This window comes from Callorhinus ursinus, unplaced genomic scaffold (assembly GCF_003265705.2).
Source record: "Callorhinus ursinus isolate GAN/ISIS: 27379988/994484 unplaced genomic scaffold, GSC_fseal_2.0 scaffold24, whole genome shotgun sequence".
NCBI lineage: Eukaryota > Metazoa > Chordata > Mammalia > Carnivora > Otariidae > Callorhinus > Callorhinus ursinus.
The window spans coordinates 6967626-6992910 of record NW_027397086.1 but is presented as its reverse complement, the minus strand read 5'-3'; the positions used below and the strand labels follow the sequence as shown (position 1 = coordinate 6992910).

Sequence of the window (25285 nt, the reverse complement as noted above, 5' to 3'; positions counted from 1 at the left end):
TCCTGGGCATGGCAAGGTCCCAGGGATGATGTGGGGCCCACAGGCTCCCCAACGGTGCCTGGTGTACCCCCACTCTGGTCCCAGGTTTTGAACCAAAGCTTATCTGACTCTTGCGCCCATCCCCATCAGAGCATCTCCCCGCCCGAGACCACCCAAACCCACCTTGGAGGTTCTGCCTTGGCCCCAGAATGTAAATAGGCAAAGGTAGCTGGAAACTAATTGCAAAATTTATTCCAGGGCTGCAAGGGCTGGGGAGATTCTTAAGGGCACTTCTCATTTGGGGGCTGTGGGTCTCTGGCCTCGGCAGGGGCACACATTTCAGTGGGCAAGGGTGGGCACTGAGACAGGGCGGTGGAAGGCAAGGGGGAACGGATGCCCAGTCACCTCCGACTGGGCAGGCTCAGCACAAGCTGCAATGGCAACGTGAAAGCAGGAAAGACAGTGGATGCCCAGCCCGGGGACAGAGGACAGCCAAGGCCTCCCCCTAGCGCCTGGCCCTGGAGAGCGTCCTTCAGGACACAGGGCGGGAGGAGGCCAGGGAGCTGGGACCCAGCTTCAAGGGTTTGCAGCAAGGGACCCAGTGGGACGGGGCCAATGAGGAAGGGGCTTATCAGCAATGTCCCCCATCTGGAGACCCATACACCCTCCTCAAGTTCACCCATATTCCCACACAGAGAGACTCCGAGCCCTGACAGGACACCCTGCTGTCCATCGAAGGAGGGGCAAGCAACGACTCCTCTCTGGATTGAAACAATGGTCCAGCACCACCCATGGGGTACTTGGCATGCGGGTGTTTGGAGAGAAACCACGGGCTGTACCTGGGGCTAATCCCCAAGTCCCAGCCTCAATCCTCAAATCCACCCCCTGCCCTGCCACACACAAACCTTTCCAAGAGTATCTAGAGTGCTAGATTAAAAAACAAATCAAACCCACAAACCCACAAACCTCTTGACTACAGCCTTTGCAGATACATACCAGCCTGGGCTGGCCAACTGTGGGTGGGGCTAGAATGTTCTAGCTCCCTGGTGGGAGAGGGATAGAAACTTCTCCTCCGGGGGGAAAGGGGTAGAGAGAGCTGATGGTAGTGGGATTCTTTTCAGATAGCATGTCGGAGTTCTCCCCTGCACAAGTCAGATGGGGCGTAAGGGCTAGGGAGGAGGGCTTGGTCCTAACCTGCCCCCTAGTGTCCTCTAGGCCCCACAGTGCCTGACCAACTTTGCAAACTCAGTGACTCCTAGTTTACAAAACAGAGGGCTTCCCTCCTGGTCTCTGGGAAGGGGTTCTGGAGACCCTCTCTTCTCCCCCAGTTGATGCCCCCTCAACGTCTCTCCGCTTCTGTTTCCCAGGGAGGGGAAAGGGACGACTTCTGACCCGAGGGACGTGGAGGCCCACCAGGGAATCCCGAACCTCCTCCCTGGACCTGTGCTTCCAGACTCCAGGACAGACAGCTGGGAGCAAGGGGAGGGGGAGGGGGTGCTTAGCAGCCGCCTTCTTGGGGCCCTCTGAGTGGCAGACAGCTGCCCGTGGGGCCACCCTAGGTCAGCCAGGCCCCATCCCCCCTCACCCAGCTTCCCAAACACGGGGCTTCAGAGAGCACAGGGGCAGAGGGGCTTACAGGGTGGGGCTCCTGGGTCGCAGAGTAAACTCAACCATCTGGAGGGCCTTGGGGGTGGCTGCGACCCCCAGCCTGGCCCCAGGCCTGGCCCCACCCAGCCCAGGCTCAAGTCTGCTTGGCTTGCAGCATCTCGATGAGCAGGTTGTTGCGGGGCATCTCGTTGCCCAGGTGCTTGTGGTACAGGTACTCCCTGGCCTGCACGCTCAGCGCCCGCACCTCCACCAGGCATAGCAGCAGCTGCTGGAACTTGTCCCCGCAGTGCGGGTAGTGGCACAGGGTGTAATCGAGCAAGGCGGCATTGGCCTTCTCCTGAGCGTCCTTCACCAGGCTGTGGTTATTCATGAACTTCACATCTGCAAAGGGAGGAGCTCTGTCACCAACACCGGCCCATCACATCGGCCGCGGTCACCGGCAACACCAACACCAACATCCCCTAGAAGCACCAAAGATGAGGCGCTGCCACCGTCAAGGACATGGCCGGGCCTCCCATCGCCACGGGAACCACCATCATCAGGGCTGGGGAGCACGGCCACCAGCAGCAATCACCGATATTGACTGCCCCGTGTCCCTCCCAAATGTGGCCACTGCCGCCACCATCAACCCAACCGTTTCTGTCACCACCGTCGGCAGTGGTCACCGACGCCGACCTCTCTGCAGGTATCCCAAACACGGCCACTGCCACCATCGCCCACCCAACCATGATCACCTGTCACCATCATTATTGCCACTGCCACTACCCCACTGGTCACGAGGAACATCTCCATCACCTCCAACACCACCCCAACCTCACCAGCTATCTCCCCGGGCACGTGATTCAACTTCTCAGTTTCCTGCAAAACGGTGACAAGAGTACCTACTTCACAAGATTGTTGGGAGAATTCAGGGACTTGGGCGGTGGAAAGTGCATGGAGAACAGTGTCGGGCACGTGAGAAGGCCAATATGTCACCATCATTACCTCTACTCTCACCCCACCATGGTCAACACCATCCCCAGCCCCAGGGTCACCTGGGCGGCTCAGTCAGTTACGCATCCAACTCTTGATCTCCATTCAGGTCCTGATCTCAGGGTCATGAGTTCAAGCCCCGCGTTGGGGTCCACGCTGGGCGTGGAACCTACTTCAAACCAACCAACCAACCAACCAAAAAAACCATCCTGTTGCCATCATCCCCACAGTGGTCACCATCAGCACCATCAGTTGCCGGCACGCTGTGATTGCAAAGGTCCCATCTCCCAGCTGCCAGGCTCAGGCACTGGTGGCCCTATTCTGGAGAGCGACAGGCACTCCTTTGGTCTACCCTGTGACTGACCAAGAGCCTCTAGCACCGCAAGGAGACTCCCTCGTGGAGCCTTGGGGCATGAGGACGCTGCCACAGCAGCATCTAGGGGGTCCCACGAGGTAGACACAAGCAAGGGAGCAGACCTACCACAGAGCAAATGGGCAGATCTTTAACAGCCTAGAGCTCGGTGGAAAATAACAGAAAAGGAGGATCTCATTCTCGAATGAGATCCACAAGGCAAAGGCGTCTACGTAAATTAAACATGCTTGTGCAGAAGCACGCACATTAGGTAAGAACAGGGACTAACAGGGAATCCAAGTTAAACGTGAAGGCGTGGCCGCCTGTGGGAGGGACGAGGGCAGTCAGCTCTGCGTGGACCGGTGATCACTTGTGCCAGGGACAGGGGAGTGTGACCAGTGCTTCCTGCACGCCCAGTGGAGGTCCAGCGAAGACATGAAAAATAAAATGTCTTTGAAATGAGGCTGACTGGGGTTCAAATCCTAAGCCCACCAGTTAGGAGCCGCGGCTTTGTGCCCTGTCCCCTCCTGGCCTGCAAGGCCTTCTGCCTCTGTGAACGGGGCATGCCCACCTTGCAGGGCTACGAGCTTGAGTGCCAGGGCCTGCACAGGTGTCTGGACCCCAGGGGCACCCAGAGAGGGTCAATTTGTCACTCAAGTCCTCATCACTGCTTGGCAGGTGTCTCTCAGCTGCCGGGCAGCACCCCCAGCTGGTGCCCTGCCTGGCAGCTGAGGTTCAGCAGGAATCTACAGAACCGGTCCCCCACCCCCAAATCCAGCCCAGCCTGGCCTGCGATATGGCATCCGGGGGTTCAGGGAGTGGTCATCCGTCCACTTCCCCTCTGTGGCTGCGGGGGAGTCTGGAGCCCAGCATGTGCAGCCCTTGGCCCTTCTAATCCCTCTTAACACCCACTGCGCCAGGAGGGCTTGATGCTCCTGGCAACCCTGATCCCCAGCCGCCCCCGGTGCGCCTGCTGAGGCCTGTGTTGTCCAAAGTTGGATTTAGGGAAACCTGAGCTGGGCCCAAGGCGTATGGCAGGATCTGGCCCCAGTCCTCCACCCCCACCCCTGGCCCCCTCACCTCCCTTCAGTAAGTGAGCCAGGGTCATTTTCTTCCTTGCCTCCCCAGGATCACCATGAGCCCATAAGGCACCTTTGTGCCAATTACGAAGAAGTTCCCCCTTGTCCGCAGAGACAGTATGGCGAGGGGCATACAAGCTGGAAGTCAGCCCCTATTCATCACCTGCCTAGGTGCCCTTGTGCAGTGAACAACCTCTTCGACTGTGCATTGCAGCCCTGCTCCTTAGCCTGGACTACTCCAGACACACTCAAAGGTCACGGGAAGCCCCCACGCTCTCTGAAGCTGGCCTCCTAGGCACAAGGGGTGACTACCAACCCCGTCCCTGTCCCAACCTCTTTTCATCCCATAGGGTCCTGTCTACCTTCACCTCCCACCCCCACCTCTCCCCACTGCCCCCTGCCCTCCACCCCCAGCCCAGGCTGGGCAATTCTCCTGACATTGCCTTCTAGCAATGCACTGTAGGAAGCTGGGGGTCCAGAGAAGGGTAGGGATGAGCTCAAGGCCACACAGCAATAAGGGGGCCCAGAGGAAACAGCTGGGGTGGAGGAGGATGAGCTAGGGTGCTGCAGTAGAGGCCGGAGTGGGAGGGGGCTGCGAGGAGCAGAGCCTCGGCTTTACCAGGATTTACTGTTCTCCACAGCACCGCAGCACCGTACCAGGGACAATGGGGTGGAGTGCAGGGGGTGGGTACGGAACAAGGACAGCGCTCAGGGGCAGCCCCCACTCTTAGCAGCTCTCTGGATCTCTCAGCTCTCTGCAGACTGGAGACCCCCACCGCCCCCATGCGGTGGGCTACAGGGCTGGGGGAAGGAAGCAGTCACCAGTTAAGCCCTGATGACTATAGTGTAGGCGCACCCAGTTTCCCAGGCACCCGCCGGGCATCGTGCACTAGCTCAGTTAATCCCCACAGACAACCAGGAGGCGGGAAAGGGCATCCCCCAGGCGCAGGGACAGTGGGGTGTGCCTGGGACACCCAGCAGGTGCCAGAGTCTGGATGCAAACCCAGGTCTCCTGGCTCCAAAGCCCGGTGGGTAAGCACAGGCGGGGTCAGGCTTGGACGTCGATTCCTGGGAGGCAGGACATGAAAACTTCGTTTCGTCCGATCCAGGAGTCCTGTCCAAGGACCCCTGGGATCCTAGGTTTCCGAGGCTGCTCTGGACTCCAGACTCCTCTTCCTCCTCACCCTGGAGGAGACCACTGTCAAGTCATGCCCCCTCTCCCACCTCCCCGCCCACCCCACTAAAGGGACTGTCGTGAAGCTTGTGCGATAATGGGTGGGACAGAGCCAACACTGCACTGAACACCATGCCTTTCTTCCATTGGACACGGGAGCAGGGGACACACAGACCTGGAGGTGCCCCCTTAATATGTCGGGGGTTCAAATCCTGGCTCCACCACCAACTGGGTGACCTTGAGCAAGGCCCTCCCCCTGAGCTGTTCCCCGTCATCTGCAAAATGGGGGCACACGAATCTCCACCTCACAGGGTGCCCAAGAGCCGGACCTGATCTGTGTTGCCCAGCTCTGGGCCCCGGGACACCACAGGTTGGAGATGGGCATGGGGGAGAAAAGCCCGGCGTGTACCCACCCCCCCACCCCCCCACCCCCGCCCCAGCCTGCTCAGCTCCAGCAATCCTGGAGGTGGGAGGCGGGAGGGGGCTGGGAGATGGCACCCCCACCTCGGAGAGCAGCCTGCTAGCGCTGTGGAGCTGGGGGCCCCCGGGTTCTCAGAAAAGCCCCCTTTTCACGGTTTAATTGAATATTTGAATAATCCTTTCATTCCAGCGAGGCATAAAGAATGTTGTCCCAATAGCGGTGACTCAGGCAGGCGCCCCCGCGCACAATGGCCCCTCGAGTGGGGCTGCTATTCAGGCCGCCTTTTGTTGGCGCGGAGCAGTGGGTAAATTGCAAACGCTTAAGGGAATGCTGCGGCGGCCGCCTCAATGGGAGTCAGGAAATCGAATGTTAGGTCAATCCATTAAGCTTCGATTAAGTCCTCTCCGGAACAATGCCAGCCGGGCCCATCTTCATAAACACCGCGATTGCCAGGAGAGAGGCACTAATTTTAATTAAACCTCCTTACCTGCCTCCACGCCTGCAGGGAGACGGCTATTTAGACGCCAAATGGCACCCTTCTGCGGAGGCAGGCGGGCAGGAGGCGCTGAGGGGGCTGCAGGCGATGGGGGGGGGGAGGAGTGGGGGGGACAGTCGTCACAGGGGATGAGGCTGCCCAGCCCAGGGAGGTGATGCCCAGCGTGCCAGCTGGAGGTCTAAGGGCAAGTGGCCGTCCCTCTCTGGGCTCCAGGTCCCTTGGGGACCTATTCCTGGGGCCTGGCAGCGGGGAACAGGGGAGAGCCCCACCGCCCTTCCAGACTCTGGGCAGATCTTCCCCCTCATCTTGCCCAAACTTGTCCACTTCACTCCAGCCCCGGGGCTAGCCTCTTGCAGGGCTCTGGGCTGCCACCTGCCATCCTTCTCCCATGCTGCAGCTAGAAGGACCTTGCTAAAATGCAAATGCGATCATGTTACTCCAGCTGAAAAGCCTTCCCAAGGGAAGGGTCAAGGTCCTTGGCCTGGCATTCGAGGCCTTGCTCAGCTCAGTCCCTGCCCGCCTCCCCAGCCTCCGATCCAGCCCCTCCCTGCCCCACAACCACAGCGGACTTCCAGGATTCCCCATCCCTTTGCACAGCCCTTTGCTGCCGCTTGCTTTGTTTCACCTAGAACACTCCTACTCATACTGCAAGGCCCAGCTCAGAGGCCCCTCCTCCAAGAAGCCTTCCTTGATATCTTAGGTGTGGGTGGTTTCTTCTCTTTGGTCCAACCGTGATCACACTGGCCTGCTCAGGCTCCTCCTGGAACCTGTCACCCAACAGCCCCTGTACCTCACCTGGCCTCCTCTCCTTCTGTTCTCCCAGGAGCTCAGGCAGGCCCAGGCACTGGGGCCTCCTCCGCCTCCTCCCAGGCTCAGCCTCACTAGAGTTAGTTTCTGACCTGCTGGGCTGGGCGTCCCCCCTACCCAGCTCGGCCAGACCCGCCTCCCTGTGATAAGGCACTGTGCCAGACACAGAAGCCATGAAGACAGGGACTGACTTGATCATCCAGTCACCTCATTCATTCATTTGCTCATTTGCTCACTGGTGGTAACGGAGAGAAACAACACCGATGCATATCCCAAGGGGCCAGACCGTGCACTGAGCACTTTGGGGGAATTCCCTCATGAAATCCTCATAGCAAATTAAAGATTATTATGATGGTCATCTTACAGATGGGAAAATAGAGGCTCAGAGAGGGGAGTGACTTGCTCAAGGGCACACAGCCAGAGAGAGAGTCCAGATTTAGACTCCAGGCAGTCCGTCCCTAGGCCCCATTCCTAACCACTGTCACTCCCTGCCTCACACGTGTGAACACACACGCATATGTATGCACGCTCTCTCCTGCATCCGGCCCCTCCAGCCTATGCCAGCCAAGCACCGGAGGGAGTCCCTGTCTCTCAGGCCCCAGCTACCGACTCTGGCAAACAGGGGGAAGACTAGCAAGAAGGAGGGGCCGGCACTGAGGCTTCGGAGCATGGCCACTCACCCAGAGCGGGGGAAGAGGGCTGGGCTCGGCTCTGCTACCCTTACACCCCGTACAAGGAGAAGCCCTGGATTTATCGTCTGCTGGAGGCCAGAGTTGTACTGGGCCTGGCGGTCCCCAGCGCCCAGGGCTTTGTTGGAAGAGGGGCAGGGGCTACAGGGGTGTGCCTCGGGCCCTGGTGGGGTCTAGAAAGCCAAAACATGGCACCTGCTCTATAGGGAGGGCTGGCCAAGAAGGCTGGTGGCTGGCAGGCCACCTTCCACCCACCCCTCCTCTGGGCCTCCCTGGAGGCCTCTTGATGGGGCTCAGGTCAAGAAACCACCCTGACCATCACGGGCCCCACACTCCAATTCTATGTGCACTCCAAATCCTTCATGTCTCCAAATCTCGCATCACTCCCCAGTTACATACAGATTCTTTCTACAACATGACATGTAAAAAGCCTGTGAAAGTTCATAGTCTGCGCATGTGTGAAAACAAAGGCGCAGACACAAAGGCACAAACATGCACGTAACTCCTGGAGTCTCCACGCCCCCAAACCACACACCACCATGGCTTTGGGCTGAGCCAGTTCCCAGAGCCTGACAGCTCACAGAGACAAGGTTGGGAGGCGGGTACCACTGGAGGGAAGAAAGAGGGGGCCTCCCCCAGCTGAAGCCAGCCTGGCCTGGACCCCTGAGGCCCCTCCACGGGCTCCAGGCCACATGTCCTAACTGGCTGCCCAAGAGTCCGTCTCCACACCGCACCATGGTTGTCCCCTACCAAGCCTTGTAGCCTTGCATAGAAGCCCTCCAGCTACCAGCCTGCTGTGCTGGAGTCAGGAGACTGGCTCAGGTACCCAGTCACATGGCCATAGCCTGAGGACTGGGCTTCCCACGGTCAACACTTCATCAGTTACCCCCCATCCCACCCAGCTCTCACCACTCTCGGGCAGGCGCTCCCTTGCCAGACTGGGGCTATGAGGTCATCTACCACAAAGAGGACATCTGAATCCTGCCCCTCTCCAAGTGACGAGGCATTCATTCCCTTCTGTTCTGACCTTACATCCCATCTACACCTCTGCTAAAAGATTTATCCTTCCAGCAAACTCCTGCTTATCTTCCAAGGCCCTGCTCAGATGTCCCTCTTCCAGGAAGCCTTCTAGGCAGAGCCCTTGTTCCCCACTCCGGGTCCCCCATCTCCGTCCCCGCCCCTGCAGCACTAGCTGGAGGCCTATACCGGACTGGGAGCCACCTGACAGCAAGGACACGTTCATGTTCACAACATTGCTGGACCCGGGGAAGGCACGGATGGCTTGCTAGGTGAGGGAGGACAGGAGGCCAGCCTGAGGAGAGCACCGAGGAGGGTGGAGGCTGGAGCGGCAGGGGCTGGGTGCGTCAGGAGGGCGATGAGAGGGAGACCCCTGACTTGGGGAGTGGGGCTGGTGGACTGGGCTCACCCTCTGCCACTTCCCTGCTTTACTCTCCTCCTTAGCCCTGCTCACAGTCTTCCAGGCGGTACATTTTACTAATCATTTCACTCATTTCTATAGCTTACTAATTATATTATCCTTATTGCCTCTCCCTGGAGAGAAGGTTGGCTCCATGACAATATGGATTGGGGATCTTTTTTGTTCACCCCGTGTCCGCAGTGCCTTGCAGAGTGCAGATGCTGAGCAGGTGTTTGTAGAATGAATACATGAATGAATGAATGAGTTGGGGAGCCCAGAGTCAGAATTTGCCCCCCCCAGAGCAGGGAACCGAGAAAACAGGGACCCCAGGATGGGAGCCAGGGAACAGAAGCTCCCGAAATCACACAGGCGTTTTTCCGGAGGTGACCTGGGCACTTTTCTGGGGCTTCCAGCCAGGAATTTACCGAATTTTCGGGAGTCCTTGTCCCACAGAGGGCTAATCTTAGACACTGTCTTGGTCCTCTGTACTTTCCAACAGGGAAACTGAGGCCCAGAGAGGAAACAACCGCCACTTGAAGAGCCAGGCCTGTCCCCTCCTACCCTTACTCACCGCAGGCCCCGGTCCCTGCCCCCAGCGGAGCCGCCGCCCCCCCCCCCCTCCGGGGCAGAGCCTCACCGAGCCAGGCCCAGGCCCACCACCTCCGTGACCCCCGCCTCGCCGCCCCAGGCCGGGCCGGACGCACTCACCGAGGCTGAAGAGGATGAGGAATTTGAGGCAGACGAACTCCTGGCGGTCCAGCTGCAGCGCCAGCAGCTGCAGCACCAGCTCCTGCGCCCGCAGGACCAGGCTGTGCAGCAGGGAGCCCGCCTGGGCGGCCACCGTGGTCAGCTCCACCTGCGCGGGCGGACGTCAGCGTCAGCGGCGGGCGCGGCGGGCGCCGGGGCGGGGGCTCTGATTAGGGACCGGGGGCGGGAGGAGGCTGGGGGGGGTGGGGGGCAGCATCTCCCAGCGCCGCAGGAGCCCTCCGAGCGCCACAGCAAGGGTCCCGCCTTCCCAGGGTTCCTCGCGCGGCGGCCGCCGAGCCGGCCCTGGGCAGGTGGGTGCAGAGGGACAGCTGAAGGGTCCTTCTCCCGCAAACAGCTGCTGCCAGGCGCCCTGGTATCTGCAGCAAACGCCACGTCGTGCTGGGTGTGGGGCAGGGTCGGGGCCGGTCTGCCCGGATCCACGTGCCCATGGCCACGGGACTGCCCAGGGCCCCACACGCCCACACGTGGGCACCCAGGCTGGGGATGTGGTCACACCTCAGCTCCCAGTCTCACACACCCATGAACACACTCACAGGGCGGTCCACCCGTTTCATGAAGTGAACACACACGCACACACAGGCCCGTGTACGGTCACCTCACAAGGTAACGCAACAGACACGCACCCACGTATGAATTCCCACACATGGTGACAGGCAGAACTCAACAACCACACGCTTACGCGTGGGGAGATATGGCCTCAGAGACTTCGGCCGCATGTTGACACAGGCCAACACAAACACGCTCATCCCTCAGACTCTCCTGTCTGCGTTCACAGGTGGCCTCCAAGTCATGCCTTTGGGACCAGCACTCCCGGGCCCTGGATGCCCTGAGACACCCAGGGTGAGAACAGAGCACGAGCACCGGGGGCCTGGGTTGGAGATAGGTGATGGAGAGCAGGGCCTCAGCCTCCAACTCCCACGCCCAGAGCACCTGTTAACCACTCTTCCTCCTGTCTCCCCCTCAGGACCCGTGCTCCCCCCGCCAGCCTAGACCCCGGCATCCAACCTCTCTTCTTGCTCTCCCTCTTTCCCTCCATTGCTCCCACACCTCCTCCCTCAGCTGGGGGCCCTCCTCCTTCAGCGGCCCCCTCCCAGGTCCCCAGCATTCCACAATGGCCTCGACTTCCTCACCCCCCACCCCGCCCCCTCTGTGTGTTTCCTCAAATACAACCTGGATGAGCCCTTCCTCACTTTAAAACTCTCCCGTGGCTCCCTGCTTGATTTCAGGAGTTCCCAGCTCCTAGCCTAGGGCTTCTAATTCCCTGCTCTGGGGCAGGGCGGGGGGCCCAAATTCCTTCGCCCATTCCTTCATTCACTCAGGATTCAGGGTCTGTCCCCAGCCTTACCTCTCACCTCACAGGGCTCCTGGCCCCCCCAAACCCACATACTAGCAGCCTCTGGTAACTCGGCAGTTCTAGACATCCTCCTGTGCACCTTCATCCATGCTGTCCCCTCTGCCGTGGTGGGGGTGGGACTGCCCCCCACCACCTTTTATGACCTGACCGACCCCTATTTGTTCTCTCAAGACCCAGGGCCACCACCACCTCCTCCAAGAGCCTCCCTGACCCTCCCCACATCCCTGAGCTGCTTTCTAGGGGCTGGCACCTGTCAAGGCCAGGGCCAGGGCTGGTCAGAGGGAGGTTGGGCATGAACTTGGGGAAAGGGCTGACACTGGGGTGCCCAGGGCCAGCCCTGGAGAGGCCTAGGGTCTCTTCTGGGCTCAGAATTCCGGAAGCACCCTTAAGGGCATGGCACAGGGCACAGTAGGGTCTGGTCACCTCCTGCCCGGTGACCAGCAGGATGCTGCCCTCCTTGCCGTGTTGGATCTGGCGGTAGATGTGGTCAAATACTAGCAGCTCGCTCCAGCAGTTCTGCAGCAGTGTCATCTGGTCGGCCACCTGGAGGGAAGAGCACGTGTGGGGCTAGGGTCCAGCCAGGTGCAGCCAGGGACCTTCCTCTCACCCCGCCTCCTCCCAGCTCATGATTCCGAGGCTCACTTGGATATGTGACCTGGGCAAGCCGCTTCCCCTCTCCGTGCCCTTTTTGCCTATCTGCAGGGATCGAGCAAAAAAAAAAAAAAAAAAAAAAGATCCAGTGGAGGTGCTCAGAACTCAGACAGTCCTGGCTTTAGGCCCCGGCTCTGTTCCTACAAGGTATATGACCTTAAGCAAGTTCTATAGCCCTCTGAGCCTCGATTCTCTCATCTGTGAAGCGGGCAAAGTGAGGCACCCAGTGCAAGGACAGGGACTGCCCCTGTGGGGGGAGTCCTTCCGCCCCGGAGGGTCACAACATTCTAGTATGGCTAGAGTGGACGCTCGTGACCATGGCGAGTGGGACTCGGGACCGTGGGATGCCAGAGCCAGAAGAGCCCTCAGAGATCCTCTGGCCAAAACCTCTATTGTTTAGATGAAAATCTGCTGCCCAGAGAAGGCGAGGGACTCTCCTGGGATCACAAAGAGGTAGAGCCAGGCCAGAGCCATGGTTGGCCTTCTCAGTCCACAACCCTCTACAGTGTCCTGGGTGTTTGGAACTGCCCAGGACACTGCAGGTCAGCCTACAGAGACACAATATGGACGCCAGTCCCTCCCAGCACCTGCGGCTCATTCGCCGGCCGCCATCGGCCCAGCAGGTACTTCCTGGGTGGGCACCTTCCTGGGCCTGCCCCGTGATGAGTGCAAACTATGACAGCTACCAGGCACTGTGCTGCAGCCCCATGACCCCAGGAGGCTGGGACAGTTGCTATCCCCAGTCTATGGAGAGAAGACACCCCCAGGAGTCAAGTAACTTGCCCGAGGTCACACTGCTCCATCTGGTTCCTGATCCATGCTCTAAACCACCAGGGATGGAAGAGGACCCAGCCCGCTCACCCAGGCATGCTTGTTACCTCGCCCACGAAGCTCTCCCCAATCCCTCCTCCTTCCACAGCGCCCTCAACATCCTCTGGCTGTGGCACCTGCCACATCTGCTGGCACCAATTCATGCCTCTGCCTCCCTCAAGTACCTGTGGGGTCTGGGGAGGCAGGGTTGGTCTCCAGCCCATCACTGGGCTCCCAGAGAAGGGGTTTGGTGAGCAACTGATATGTGCTCCCAAGACAGGCACAGGGAGCACAGGGGAGCACAGAGGAACTACCCCCAACCCAGGGGCCAGAGAGATCCAGGCAGCCCCTGGCCTGAGGGAAACTGGCAATGCCCAATGACTAGCTCTCTCTTCTTGGGGGTAGGAGCCCCCTCCTCCCTTCAGTTCCCCCCTCCCCTGGGGGCAGCCTGGGGCCCATCCTCAGGCCGATGGAGGGTAGGGCGAGAACAAGTGTACCGAGAGCCAGTGAGCAGCCAGACACACAGTCAGGCTTCCTTCAGGCCTCACCTGCCCACTCTTTCCCCGGCCCACGGTGGCTGAGAACAAGAGGGAGGGCCTGTCTCTGTCCTGCTCTGAGTCCCCAGCCCCCCATCTTCCGTTGCTCACCTCATCCCCTTCTCTCCTGGTAGAAAGTGCTTCCCAGAGCCCAGCTCCTGTCAGAGCAAGAAGCCCAGCTGGGGCCCTAGGCTCAGCCACAGCTAGCCCTGGATTGGAGGGGCCAGGAGAGATTAAGGCCCGGGCAAGGCTGAATCACAGAGACATCTCGCCTATCTCTCCTCAGGAAGTGGCCAATCCCTGAAGAACCACGGGCAGGAGGCCTCCCCACCAGTTTCCGAGGAGGGAGGCAAGGCTCCGTGAGCACCTGCGACCGAGCCACTCTCAGCACACCCGCCCCGGCCTCCTCACCGCGTCCTATCAACGTTCTGCCCATGTTACAGATAAGGAGACAGAGGCTTGCCTAAGGTAACCAGAGGCCCTGATAGGGCCAGGCTGCTGGAGCTCGCCAGGAAGTCCCCAGGCCCGAGTAGAAGGTGCCTACCGGGAGTCGATGGCCTACCCTGGGCGACCCAGATGGAGGCAGGGCGGGAGGGAGGATGTGCGGGGCTGGGCTCTGTCCACCCCCCATTGGGGCCCTTGGGCCTGGCTTGAAGGAACAGGGGGGTGGGGAGGTGGAAGCGTGAGAGATAAGGGGGAGAATTAGGAGATAAGCATGCTGAGCTTCGGGCAGAAAGCAAGAGGGGTCACAGTGACCCGGCTGGCCAAGCCCTGGGTGCAGCAGACTCTGTACCCAGACCTCAGACCCCAGGAGTGGGGGCAGCCCTGCCCACGGGGCTGATAGGGGCGGCAGGGCAGAGAGATGCAATATTGGCTAAGCCCTGGTGCCCTGTGCCCTCTGAGTCCCCACTCAGCCAAATAACCTCCTCCGCCCTGATTTTTTGTTCTGAGAAATTGGAAAAATAAACCCTCCCTCTTTTGGTTAGAGAAGACATATGAGCACAGGGGTGTCCGCTGTGAAAGGCTCTGTGGGCCCATGGTGGACTCTCCTGCAGATGCTGCCCCAGCTGAAGTTCCCATCTACCCCCAGCCAAACGGACTCTTCATTTGCTCTTCCTCTAGATGGACAGATGGACACATAAAGACACCAAACTCCAAAACACTGCCCACACAGATGAGAGCGTGTGTGCGCGCACGCGCGCGCGCGCACACACACACACACACACACACACACCTTTTATTTCAAAGAAAACCAGAAGGCCCTAGCTGCTAGCCCTCTCCACAGGAAAGCAGGTGGCTAAGAGGCTCACTTAACCAAAGAGGGTGGTTTTCACCTTCCTTAGCTTTCTCCTGAAGCAAAGGTTCCTCCTCTGCCCTCGGACCTCCCTGGCACCCCGGGGAACAAGGACATGTGCCGTCCTGGCTCTGGGGTCCCTTGCTGGCCTGGCCTGTCTGCCCAGCCACCAGCCGCCCACCCCTCCTGCTGGTCTGCCATCTATCTTCCCGGAGCCTTGACACTTTGCAGCCTGCCCTGGAGAAGGGGTATTTATGGGTGCTGGGCTGACCTCCCTCCCAGCAGGGCCCCCCTCCGGAGCCCCCTGGGGTCTGATCCGTCTGGCAGCCGAAGGCCAGCGGGCTCTGTAATTCTCCAGGAGCTGACATGCCACGGGCCGGCCACGGTGCTCTCCTGGCCGAGTGGTTGGCAGGCCATCGTTTGTCAGCCTAAGACTGACAGAGTTACTGCTGTTTAAATGAAACCATATATCTGAGCAGTTCAATCTGTTGCCAGTCGGGGGCCTCCGAGTTGGATGTTAAGGGTGAAGTGATGTCAAGATGGGTCATTAGGCACTCTTGGCCCTCACCTCCCCCTCCCTGATTCCTATCTGGCGTCCTCCCGGCCTGCCTTTCCTGGGAACTGTCCAGGGAGGCTGACTGCCTGGGCCGACACACTGCCCTCCACCGAGCAGAGCCTGAGCAGGGACAGGGGTCTCTGCCACCACGCTGCTACACAGTTGCTTTCTAAGCCCAGGGCAAGGTGGCCACGCAGCTTCTTCCAGAACGCTAGTGCCCAGAGGAGCATGGGGACGGCCTATGCGTTCTCACCCCTCCTGGCCAGACCCGAGTACCTCCTGCAAATAGAGATTACAGGGGACAGCAGCGGCGCGGACAGGAAGGAAAGGAGCTACCCTGCAGCCTACCAAGCGCTCCCATGTGCTGCGCCCTGTGCGGGACTCCCGGCCCGTCCAGGCTCACTAAACCCTCGCTACAGGTGCAGGCACGCATTGTGGGCTGATGTTATGTCAACCCCCCGTATTTTGTAGACAAGGAAACCGCGGCCCAGAGGAGCAGTCCCTTGCCCACAGTCACGCCCGTGGCAGGTGGCAGAGCTGATGGAGCTGGAACTTGAACACAGGCTTCTCTGACCCTGGCCTTTGTTATTAACTTCCCTGTCACTGTCAACTCCAACACACCGCGACTGGGTGAGATGAAAAACAGAGACAGAGGGACATCTAAGCCGGTAGAGAGAATGGAGGAGGAGAACCCCAAGCGGGCATCCAGGCTCGCAGCATCCCTGGCAGCTCAGCAAGGACCCCAGGCCCGGCCCTGGGCGGCGAGATGTCGTCAGCATCACAGGGGGCTGAGTGGCCTCTAGGGAAAGTTCAGGCTCTGTGGTAGGAGTCCTCCCTGCCCCAGGATGGGGGGCCCCCCCTCCAGCCCTGGCTCCTGGTCCAAGCTCTGCTTTTGACCCTGCCAACCTCCCTGGACACAGAGGACCACCTGAAACTCCCTGGCACATGACACCTTTTCACATTTCTAGGCCTTTCCCTATGCCGTTCCCCCTTCCTGGAATGTCCTTAACCTTCTCAGACTGCTTTCTGGAAAGGCAGAGATCAAAGAAACCCCTCATTTCCTTAGATAGAGCCATTTGCGCTGCTGCTGGGCCCCACCGGCCCCCTTCCATCGCTCCCAGAGCCCTGGGCGGCCTGCATTGGCATCATCTGTGTGCCCGTCTGTCTCCTCCAAAAGCCTGGCTGCCTCCTGGGTCCAATTCATTCCAAGGTCGCCACTGCCCAGCCCAAGTGCCCCACTCTCAGAGCGAGAGAGCTCTGCACTTCTGTCTCCCAAGATGTATTCTGCCTGGGGGGTGGGGGTGGGGCGGGCAGTGAATGGTCACCCAGAAGGGAGAACAGGGTCACTCAGCACCATTCCCGTTTTTCTGCTTTCCCACCTCTGGCTTTGCAAACAGACACCAGCCAGGGCTTGCCGGACCAGTAGGAAAGAAGTTCCACATGGCTGATGAGGAGGCCCTCTAAGGGCTGGGCTGGTACTTATCTGCAAGGCTCCATTACAGAGGATGGTGACCATGGTTCATATTCCTGGGCTCAATTCAGAGATTCTGGGAAGGGGAAGCAGGAAGGTTTGGACCACAGAGAAGCCAGAAGCAGGAAAAAACACTCAGCAAAGCTGGGACAAAAGCACTTCCCATCCTGCGTGAAAAACCCCAAGAGACTAGGAAGGCGGCCAGAGGAAGTGCCCTGCCCCTGGATCCAGGGTTCTGGAAAGCCAGGAATGCTCTGCTCCTCCTCCCCTCCGCACAGGGGGCTCATGGGAAGTCTGGAGGGGAGGCTGGCAACCAACCCAAGGGTCCTGGGATCCTCATCCCCAACCAGGGCCTCCAGCCAGGAGTGAAAGGCAGATGGGATCGTTCAAGGCCCTGCCTCTCGTCCCATCCATGAGGTTGGCCTAAAGAGGGGGCAAGGGTGAGAAGTCCCACCCTGCGGCAGATACAGGGGCACATCCCCAGACCCTCCATCGTCGAAGCAGGAATCATCACCACCAATTCTTGACCCCCAGGGTAACCCAGGCCCCAGCCCCACGATGCCTCAAGGGCTCGCAGTGCCCACCTTCTGTCTTATCCCGCCCATGCCCAGCCCAGGCAGGCAGTGCCCCCGGCCCATCCGGCCACATGCCCCTGGAGGAAGCCCAGGCGTCAGCGCTGACAATGCTGCTCAAGGCTGCAGTGGCCCGGGCAGGGAGGGCAGCGGGCCCTGCTGTTTACATCCAGCCCCGGAATAGCCAGGGAGGCCAGCCGGGGAAAGCCAAACAGCGACCGGCCTGGACTAAAGACGGGTCTGTGCCCAGGCCAACGAGGAGGGCGGGGCCGTGCCTGGGCTCGAGGGGCCTCAGAGGTTGGCAGAGCACCCCATTCACAGGGAGCCAGGGCACCAGAGGGGCAGATCCCAGGCCTTGGGCCCTTCAAACCGCCAGGCAGGAGGGCTGGGAAGTTCTTCCCTATCTGGCCTCAGTTTCCCCTGTGGCTTTCTTGCTTACTTTAGCTGCAGGTACTTCAATCCAGGGGAAGGAAAGCCTTGCAAACAAGGAAGATTGGCTCCTTTGGGAAGATCAGTGACAGGCCCCACAATCCCCGACCTAGTCCCCACTGCACACACAGACACATGGACACACACACACACATGTGAGACCAACCATCGTGCACAAGAGATGCAGGGACAGCAGGACCTTTCACCTTAGCTGGGAAGGAGGACGTCCATAAGCATTCCAAACTCTGAGACACTAAGACCCCCACCTATGACATTTGAGGCTGGCAGGGATTGGTGGCCTCTCCAAATGGGAGGACACATCCTCTTCTCGACACCGGGCTAGGACAGCCAGAGACAGCCTCCAAAAGACTCAGCTAGTCCTTTGGGGGAGCTCAGGGTCTCAGAGGAAGAGAGATAAATGCCTACAGAGACCCTGACCAGATGAGAAAGGAATAGAGACCTAGAGGGCTGGAGAAACAGAGATGCAGAGAGAGAGCACACCAGGGAGAGAGGGACAACAGAGACAGAGGCAGAGATAAAGAAGCAGAGTCTGTGACAAATAGAGACTCAAGAAACAGAGAAAGAAAGAGGGCAGGAGGGGTGAGGGAGAGGGGGCGAGGGGCAAGGAAGGCTGTGATGGGCCAGAAACATTCCTCAGTGTCCCGAGTAAGGCCGCCCTGTGCCCCGATGCTGCCTGCAGCCAGTGGGCGGGACAGCTCCATCCAAGGGGTAACTGGGACTGAGGCTTGGCAGCCCAAGAGGACACCCCAGACCCAGCGGCCAGCCAGGAGGGAGGAGGGACTCACCTCCAGCTCCTTGAAGACCATGCACCTGCGTGCCCAGTCCACGATGGAGATGAAGGTCTGGTCAGCCATCCTGCATAGGAGGCTGAAGGGCGCAGGCTGGTCAGGGCGGCCTTTGGCTGGTTCCTGCAGGCAGCCCACAATGCGTGCCCGCACCTGGTCCTCATCTGGCTCCAGCTGCAGCAGCTGCAGGATGAGCTCGGGCACACCAGGCCCTCCGGAGAAGGGCTCTGGGTAGCCATAGGGTGGCCCAGGCTGCGGGGGACTGGCATAGGGCTCTGGGTACTCAGACTTGATGGCACGGCCAGGGAAGGTGGGATAGAGGTAGCCGGCCAGTGGCCCGTGGGTGCTGGGCACGGCCATGGGCAGTGCTGGAGCCCCAAAGTCGCCCAGTGGCCCAGCAGGTGGACCAGAGGCCAGGCCCTTGGGCTCAGGTGCGTGCAGGCCAGGGGGCAGCATGTAGTCCGGCGGTGGAGGGGGTGGGGGAGGCACCCCCATTGGGGGGCCTGTCTCCAGCTTAAAGCCATTGGCTCGAATCTGTGCCTTCTTCTGCTGCTTCAGGGCACGGTCTCGTTTGTACATGGGCCCAAACTTGTTCCGGCCACCCCGCATTCGGTCAGCGCGCACAGCTGCGGGCAGAAGCAGAGGGTCAGTCCCAGCCCCCGCAAGCCACCTGCCATAAAGCCACACTCACAGATCTTTCCCGAACTGTGTCACTTCCCCCGCTCAGCACCTTTTTATGACTCCCACTGCCCACAGATGAAGTCAGTCTCCTTAGCCTGGCATTCAAGGCCCTATTTACCCTCCTAGATCACCCTTTACAAGAGCCCATGTTCTTTCCACGCCACCTTATCTCTCTGCTCCTCTGCTTGGCACAACTCCTTCTTCCTCCACCCCGCCTTTGATATTCTTTCTGCCTCAAACCCTTTCCTTTTCTCATGCCTGCCAAACACCCAGCCCTAGGGTCACCACCTCCAGAAGTATTCCTGGATTCATCTAGGCAGAATCCACTGTCCTTGACCCAGATGTCCTGCCTCTTGTCCACTCTCATCTTGCTGAGTGGTATCATGCCATGTGACCCAGGCTGAGAGTTTCTGGGGACTCAGCAACGGGTTCAGGTGCCTAGTACAAGGCCGAGCAGGGAGATGGTGACAGGAAGCAAGCCCTCATCACAGCCTTGCTCACAGCATCCAGTCCAGTCCCCAGTGTCCAGATGCTTCTTGACTCACTGCCCGACTCGGTCGAACCCCTACTGCAAAATGACTCGGGCTTCCCCCAGTGCCTTCACATATGAAGCGGAGTTTAGGGCCGGCCCGGGTTCGGAGCTGGGAGAAGGGACCTCCCTGGCTGACCAGATGTCCCTCCGCCTGGCCAAGAATGTGTCACCAGCCGGACCCAACAGGTGCATCTCTGCAGCTGCAGTGTGGCCCCAGCCCCTGCTCAGACAGGACCCCACCCTGAGCTCTAGGAGAAGGGACAGAGCAGGAGGGAGAGGGTGGTGCCCAGGAGGGGAGGCGTCCTGGAGGTCCGTTCAGCCAGTCTTCCTGCTGCAGGCGTGAAGAGCCCAGCTCTGCTCCCTCCGCTCCATCACTTGTGACAACTAGCTCCCCTGGCCCGGAAGGACCCGGAGCTGGGGAGCTGGGGACGTTTGCCTCTCATCTAGGAGTCCTTCCTCTAGGTGGCAGGACTTGGGGTGAGCGGCTCCCAGAGCCACTAGGGGCCTTCTACACTGTTTAAAACTTTAGCCAACAGCTGCGTGCTCAGCGCACAGCCCGGCTGGGGCCGGCAGGGTGGAAGCCTATGACTGTCCACCCTCAGAAAGTTTGAGGTTTTCCTCCCCTTTGGGCTGAGGGGTGGGAAGGCAGGGATGGGCCTGGGTCCTCAGGGACCAATTGTCCCCCCTTCCCTCGCCCTCTCAGGGCCCTCCCAAGAACATGGTGGGAGGACTTTCATCCACCAAGTGAACGACCTGAGCGAACTTTTGGATGGACAAACAGATGGGTGGGATGGATGAATGACGGCTGTGATGATGGACAGGTAATAACATAAACAATGATAATAACAATGGCAGGTACTGTGTGCTAGGGTTTTACACAATTCCCTCACACTGACTCAAGGAGGAAGACACTACTGTTAGGTCCCCTTTTCAGATGGGGAATCCGCAACTCAGAGAGGTTAAGGAAGTGGCCCAGGGTCAATCAGCCTGTGCGTGGTGGCACTGGGACTTGAACTCTGTCCATAAAGGTATTAAACGCCCTGGCCCTGGGGGATGTTGGGTGTCAGTGGGGGTGTCGTAGGTCTCCTTGCAGAGGGAGGAGGTCTGCCCGGTGCTGCACACCCTCTCGGAGGCTGGAGAGAGGGTCATCTCCCGGGTGTTCACTTTCGGATACCTCTCGACCCAAGCCCGCAGAGCCTGCCCGCATCCCTTCACCAGGCGGAGCCACTCCTCACCCCTCGCCCCGCAGAGATCCGGCCCTCCCGCCACGTGAGGGGCCAAAGGGCAGCTCCAGAAACTTGAGGAAGGCCACGGGAGCCCTCCTCTCACTCCTTCCACACCGCCCCCCCGCACCCCCGACCCCCGCTGCCAGGGGTCAGCGGTGGGAGGCCGCCGCGCCGCGCGCCCACCTTCCAGGCGCATCCCCACCGTCAGGCACTTCTGGAAGCGGCAGAAGGGACAGCGCTTGCGCTGCGTCTTGTCGATCTTGCAGCTCTGGCTCTCGGTGCACGTGTAGTGCTTGTTGTTCTGCACCGTGCGCTTGAAGAAGCCCTAGGGGAGAGCGGAGTCAGCTGCGGGAGGCGGCCAGGCCCCGCGTCCCTCTCCCCGGGCCCCACAGGGCTTGTCCCCGCGTCCCGGCCGCTCGCCCGCCCTCCGAGCGCCTAGCCCGGCCGGCCCGCCGCCCGCCGCCCGCTCACCTTGCAGCTCTCGCATGTGAGCAGCCCGTAGTGGTAGCCGGACACCTTGTCCCCACACACGGGGCACAGCTCATCCAGGTCCTCGTCGTACGAATAGTCCATGCCCGCGGCGTCCGCCTGCGGACGGAGGAGAGGGTCACGGCGGGCGAGACGCGACCGGCAGCGCCGCAGACCCGGGGCCCGCGGGATCGCCGCCCCCACGGCGCTGCCCCCGCCGCCCCCGTTACCGCGCCCGTTGCCGGCCACCCATTCGAGCGCCCTGAGCAGCCCGCCCTGGGATGCGGCCCGAGCGGCCCGCGCCTCGGCCTTTACCGCCCCTGTCCCGCCGCTCCTGCTCCGCGCGCCCCCCCCGCCCCCTCTCCCGGGGGCTCCTCGGGCGAGGTCTGCGTCGCGCCCGATCCGGGACCCTCGGTTCGGTGCGCTCGGATCCGGATTCGTTCGTCTGAGAACAAAACCCCGATTCTGAGAAAACGAGATGGGCTCCGCCGCGGGGGAGACACCGGCGAACCCGGCCAGTGTGGGGCCTTGAGTGTTCTGGGGATCGGACAGGGACGAGAGGGACAGAGACAGAGTCTGGGGGAGACAGAGAGATGGGCCGAGCGAGAGCGAGAGATACCGACCGACGCTGCCTAACGGAGCGAGTGCCCTGAGGCGACAGAGACAACGAAAATCCGAGACTGACAGAGACACACTGATGCGGGCAGAGAAAACTCGGGGGAGGCGAGACAGAGAGACACGGAGATGGAGAACGAAAGAGAGAGAGATCAGAGACACCGAGAGGCAGAGGCCCAAGAGAAACCCTGAGAAAGGCAGACGCAGAGCCAGAGACACAGCGGTAGGCGAGAGACAGCCCGAGACACGGAGAGGCGAGAGAAGCCCGGGAGAGAAGGCGGCAGCGGGGGGGGGGGGGGGGGGGGGGCGGACAGAGACACTGAGGGAGAACCTGGAGAGACGGAGGCGCCCAGCGAGGGGACCGGGGCCGGGAAGACGCGCGGAAAGCGGCGGGACGCGGGCGCCCGGGCTCCGAGGCGTGGCCCCCGCAGGGTCGGACGCCGCCGGGGGCTAGCGCCAGGAGAGGCGGAGAACGACGGCGCCCCGGACCGAGAGCCCGAAAGCGCCGAGCCGCCGGGGCCCCGGGGCTGGGAGAGACAAAGCCCGCGGCAGCGACGGCAACGGGAGGCGCGGCCCGTGCCACCGAGACCGAGACGTCGGGCGGAGGGAGGGCGCAGCGGAGACGCCGGGTGTGGAGTCGCAGGCCGGGCGTGAGGCGCAGAGACCTCGGGTGGAGACCCAGCGGGCTCCGGGGGACCGAGCCCGAGGCGGGGGGTGCGGGGAGAGACCTCGGGCGGAGAGTCGAAGTCCCAAGGAGGGAAGCGCGCAGAGCCGGGGCCCAGGAAGCGAGAAGGGGCGCGACGGCGGCCGCGGCCGGCCCGGCGCCCACCTGGAGGCTCCTGCGAGCAGCAGCGCCCCGCGTCCCGCCCGCGCGGAGCCCCGCACCTCCCGGCCGCGCCGCCGCCGGCGATGAGCCGCACCCGGGCGCAGCGCCGCCTGCCCGCGATGACTGCCGATCGGGCCGGGGGCGGGGAGGCGGGGGCGCGGGGCCTCGGAGCCCCCCCCACACACACACCCAGCCTCCCCACCCCCCGCCGCGTCCAGGGCCGCACCAAGGCGCACCTGGGACCCGGGCCCCTCCGCCGCCAATGCGCGCTGCGCGAACCCGCCTCGCCGGGGCCAGGGGCCGGCCCCTCTATATCAGCGCGTGCGGTATCCGGGGGCGGAGGCCCGGCCCGCGCCCTCCCCCGCCACCCAGCCTGGCTAGCGCCTTTACCCTGACCCTCTCGGCCCCCCACTCCCAGCCCGGGCGCCTCGGAATCCGGGCAGGTGCTGGGCTCCTGGGAGCCTCAAGCCACCCAGGAGGCGAGCCCCTGTTTGCTCATCCAGCTTAGTCGTGGCAAGGGCCACTTTGGGGGCGCTGGTCGTTTTGCAGCGTGGAAGTGGGTAAGGGCGAACGTGGGGGTCTATGGCCAAGGCACGGGTTCAAGGCTAGAAACCAGGTTCGTGCCCTGGCCCTGCCATATTTCCTCACTGGAGACTTAAGCAAATCTAGACACACACACACACACACACACACACACACACACACACACACACACACACACACGTCCTCGTCCTCAGTTTGCTTATCTGTGAAGCGGTAATGATGACTGGACTTCCTTAAGGGTGGGCACGCGGATAAACCCAAGAGGTGTTGGCAAAACGCATGCCTTAGCACTGCGGAAGCGACCAGTAGGACCCAGCTGGGAGACCTGGGGCAAACCCTTTCTCCACCGTAGGCCTCAGTTTGCTTGGCCGGAAATGGGAATCCTCCGAGGTCTAGCGAGGACCCGAAGCCACCGAGGGCGCGGGAGCTAGGAGAACAGAGGGACCCCTTCCCCCTTCCCCTTCTGAGCCCCTCCCCGGGCTGGGGGATGGGGAAGGGAGCGTCTGGCATCCCCGGGACAAAGGGGTTGCTCGGGCTGGACTACGCTGAGCAATTGCTCTGGGTGAGGAAAGGCTACCTCGTCACTCTCATTTTTCAGATGAAGAAAATTGAGACCAGAGAAAGGGGCCCGCTCTCGTCTTGCCCCCGCCCCCTCCGCGGAGAAGGGTATTGAGATCAGCAAGGCCAAAAAGCCGCGATCTTCAAGCCGGGGGCCGCGGGGGTGGGGGGGAGGTGTGGAAAAACCACAGTTTGGCAGGCGCAGCGACGCGACCGACCGATCTGAAGACTCTGGCCCTTGGCCTCGGCCAACTTCGTCTGGGCCCCCGACCAGAGCCTCCCCCGACCCGAGCCTCCCCCGCCACCCGGCTTGGGTTGGAGTTGGCACCTTGGTCCTGCGAGCCGAGGCTGGAGACCCCGCGCAGACCATTCCTCCTATCTTTCACCCCGCGGAAGAAAGGGCGGAATAGACAGCCGACTTGCTGTGCAAGCTCAGCCGGGTCACTTTGCTTCTCTGAACCTCAGTTTCTCCGCATGTAAAATGGAAAAGTTTGGCCCTGCAGAAGGGGTTCTGCAAGATGCCGTGGACAAATCTTGGTGAGAAAGGCGAGAGAGCCCAGCCTGAGTTTGGCTGCAGACTCCCCACATGGGACCCCTGAGAAACACGAGCGTCTGCGGAGCTGGAGGTGAGGAGCTAGTGGCCTCTCAACAGAACTCCGTCGGGGAGGGGCCCTCAGAAAGTGGAAAACAGGACGGGTACCACCTCTGTAGGGGAGCGAAGGGGATTGAGGGGGAGGGCTGGAGTCTCCTGGACATTGCTGAGGAGGACTCAGGCAAGGCTGGGGACCCAGGTGGTCTAGGGGGCAGGGCCCAGAGCCGGTTCTCCCCTTCTCCCTCCACCTCTACCTCCTTTTTCTCCAGAGGCTACACTATCCCAGGCTGGGAGCCCTGCAGTTGACCCAGGCTCCACTGCACCCACCCTCACCCACATACCCAGGGAAGGAAACATCGATCTGGACCAGCCACGGACCGAGAACTGACAGATGGACATTGAGGACAGACCCACAAATCGATACAAATCCACGGAGACAACACAGAACCACAAGCAAGGATACCCAGAGACCCAAAGACAGACCCAGGGACCATGGACACATTCATGGACTGCTAGGCTTGGGCCAACACAGCCCTGTGAACACTCGGCCACTAGTAGACAGAGGGACACCGCAGACCCCCATGGAGCCTGTCCCCAAAGGCCTAGCGCCTCCCATCAGCTGCCCAGGGAAGAAGAGGGGGTAGCATGATGGGAGGGCAGGTCTGGGGCAATCTCTGGCCTCTTCCCTGCCCAGAGCAGCGGGCACCAGTCACCCAGCCGAGCAGGCAGTGGCCGGCCCAGGCCGCAGGGAGGCACTGAGGAGGGAGGCTGGCCATTAGAGGCCTGGGCCCAGGCCCTCACTTACGGAGCGGAAGGAGAGCTCTCACGCCGGATGAGGGTGGACAGTGGGCACCAGGGGTCCGAGCGAAGGCTCCGGCAGCCCAGGTGGGGCAGTGGTGACCGTGGGTACACAGGAACTCCTTCACGCCACGGCGGGCGGCAGGCGGACGGTAGGCTGGCCCTGTCCGTCGGTCCTCCTCCTCCCCGCCCTGGCGGGGGGGGC

At 61.2% G+C, this 25285-nt stretch overlaps 2 protein-coding genes across 7 annotated transcripts in view; one reads left to right on the top strand and one right to left on the bottom strand.

Moving 5' to 3' along the window:
• Nucleotides 1-1370, top strand: part of ADGRD2 (adhesion G protein-coupled receptor D2) — a 24433-nt gene extending 23063 nt beyond the window's left edge. Inside the window, 1 exon segment of the mRNA XM_073876746.1 lies at nucleotides 1347-1370. Within this exon segment, the coding sequence (XP_073732847.1) occupies nucleotides 1347-1370 (24 nt within the window).
• On the bottom strand, nucleotides 206-25285 carry NR5A1 (nuclear receptor subfamily 5 group A member 1). 6 transcript variants are annotated; one of them, XM_025888489.2, is made up of 7 exons: nucleotides 25088-25285; nucleotides 21152-21268; nucleotides 20864-21005; nucleotides 18242-18867; nucleotides 11540-11659; nucleotides 9703-9850; nucleotides 206-1968 (listed from the first exon to the last, which is right to left on the bottom strand). In XM_025888489.2, exons 2-7 carry the CDS (start codon nucleotides 21251-21253, stop codon nucleotides 1721-1723), a joined length of 1386 nt encoding a protein of 461 aa, XP_025744274.1. In that variant the 5' UTR covers nucleotides 21254-21268; nucleotides 25088-25285; the 3' UTR covers nucleotides 206-1720. The 6 variants fall into 6 exon arrangements, with proteins under 6 accessions (XP_025744274.1, XP_073761857.1, XP_073761859.1 ...); XM_073905756.1 differs by lacking the exon at nucleotides 25088-25285 and adding an exon at nucleotides 23710-23731; XM_073905758.1 differs by lacking the exon at nucleotides 25088-25285 and adding an exon at nucleotides 22986-23005.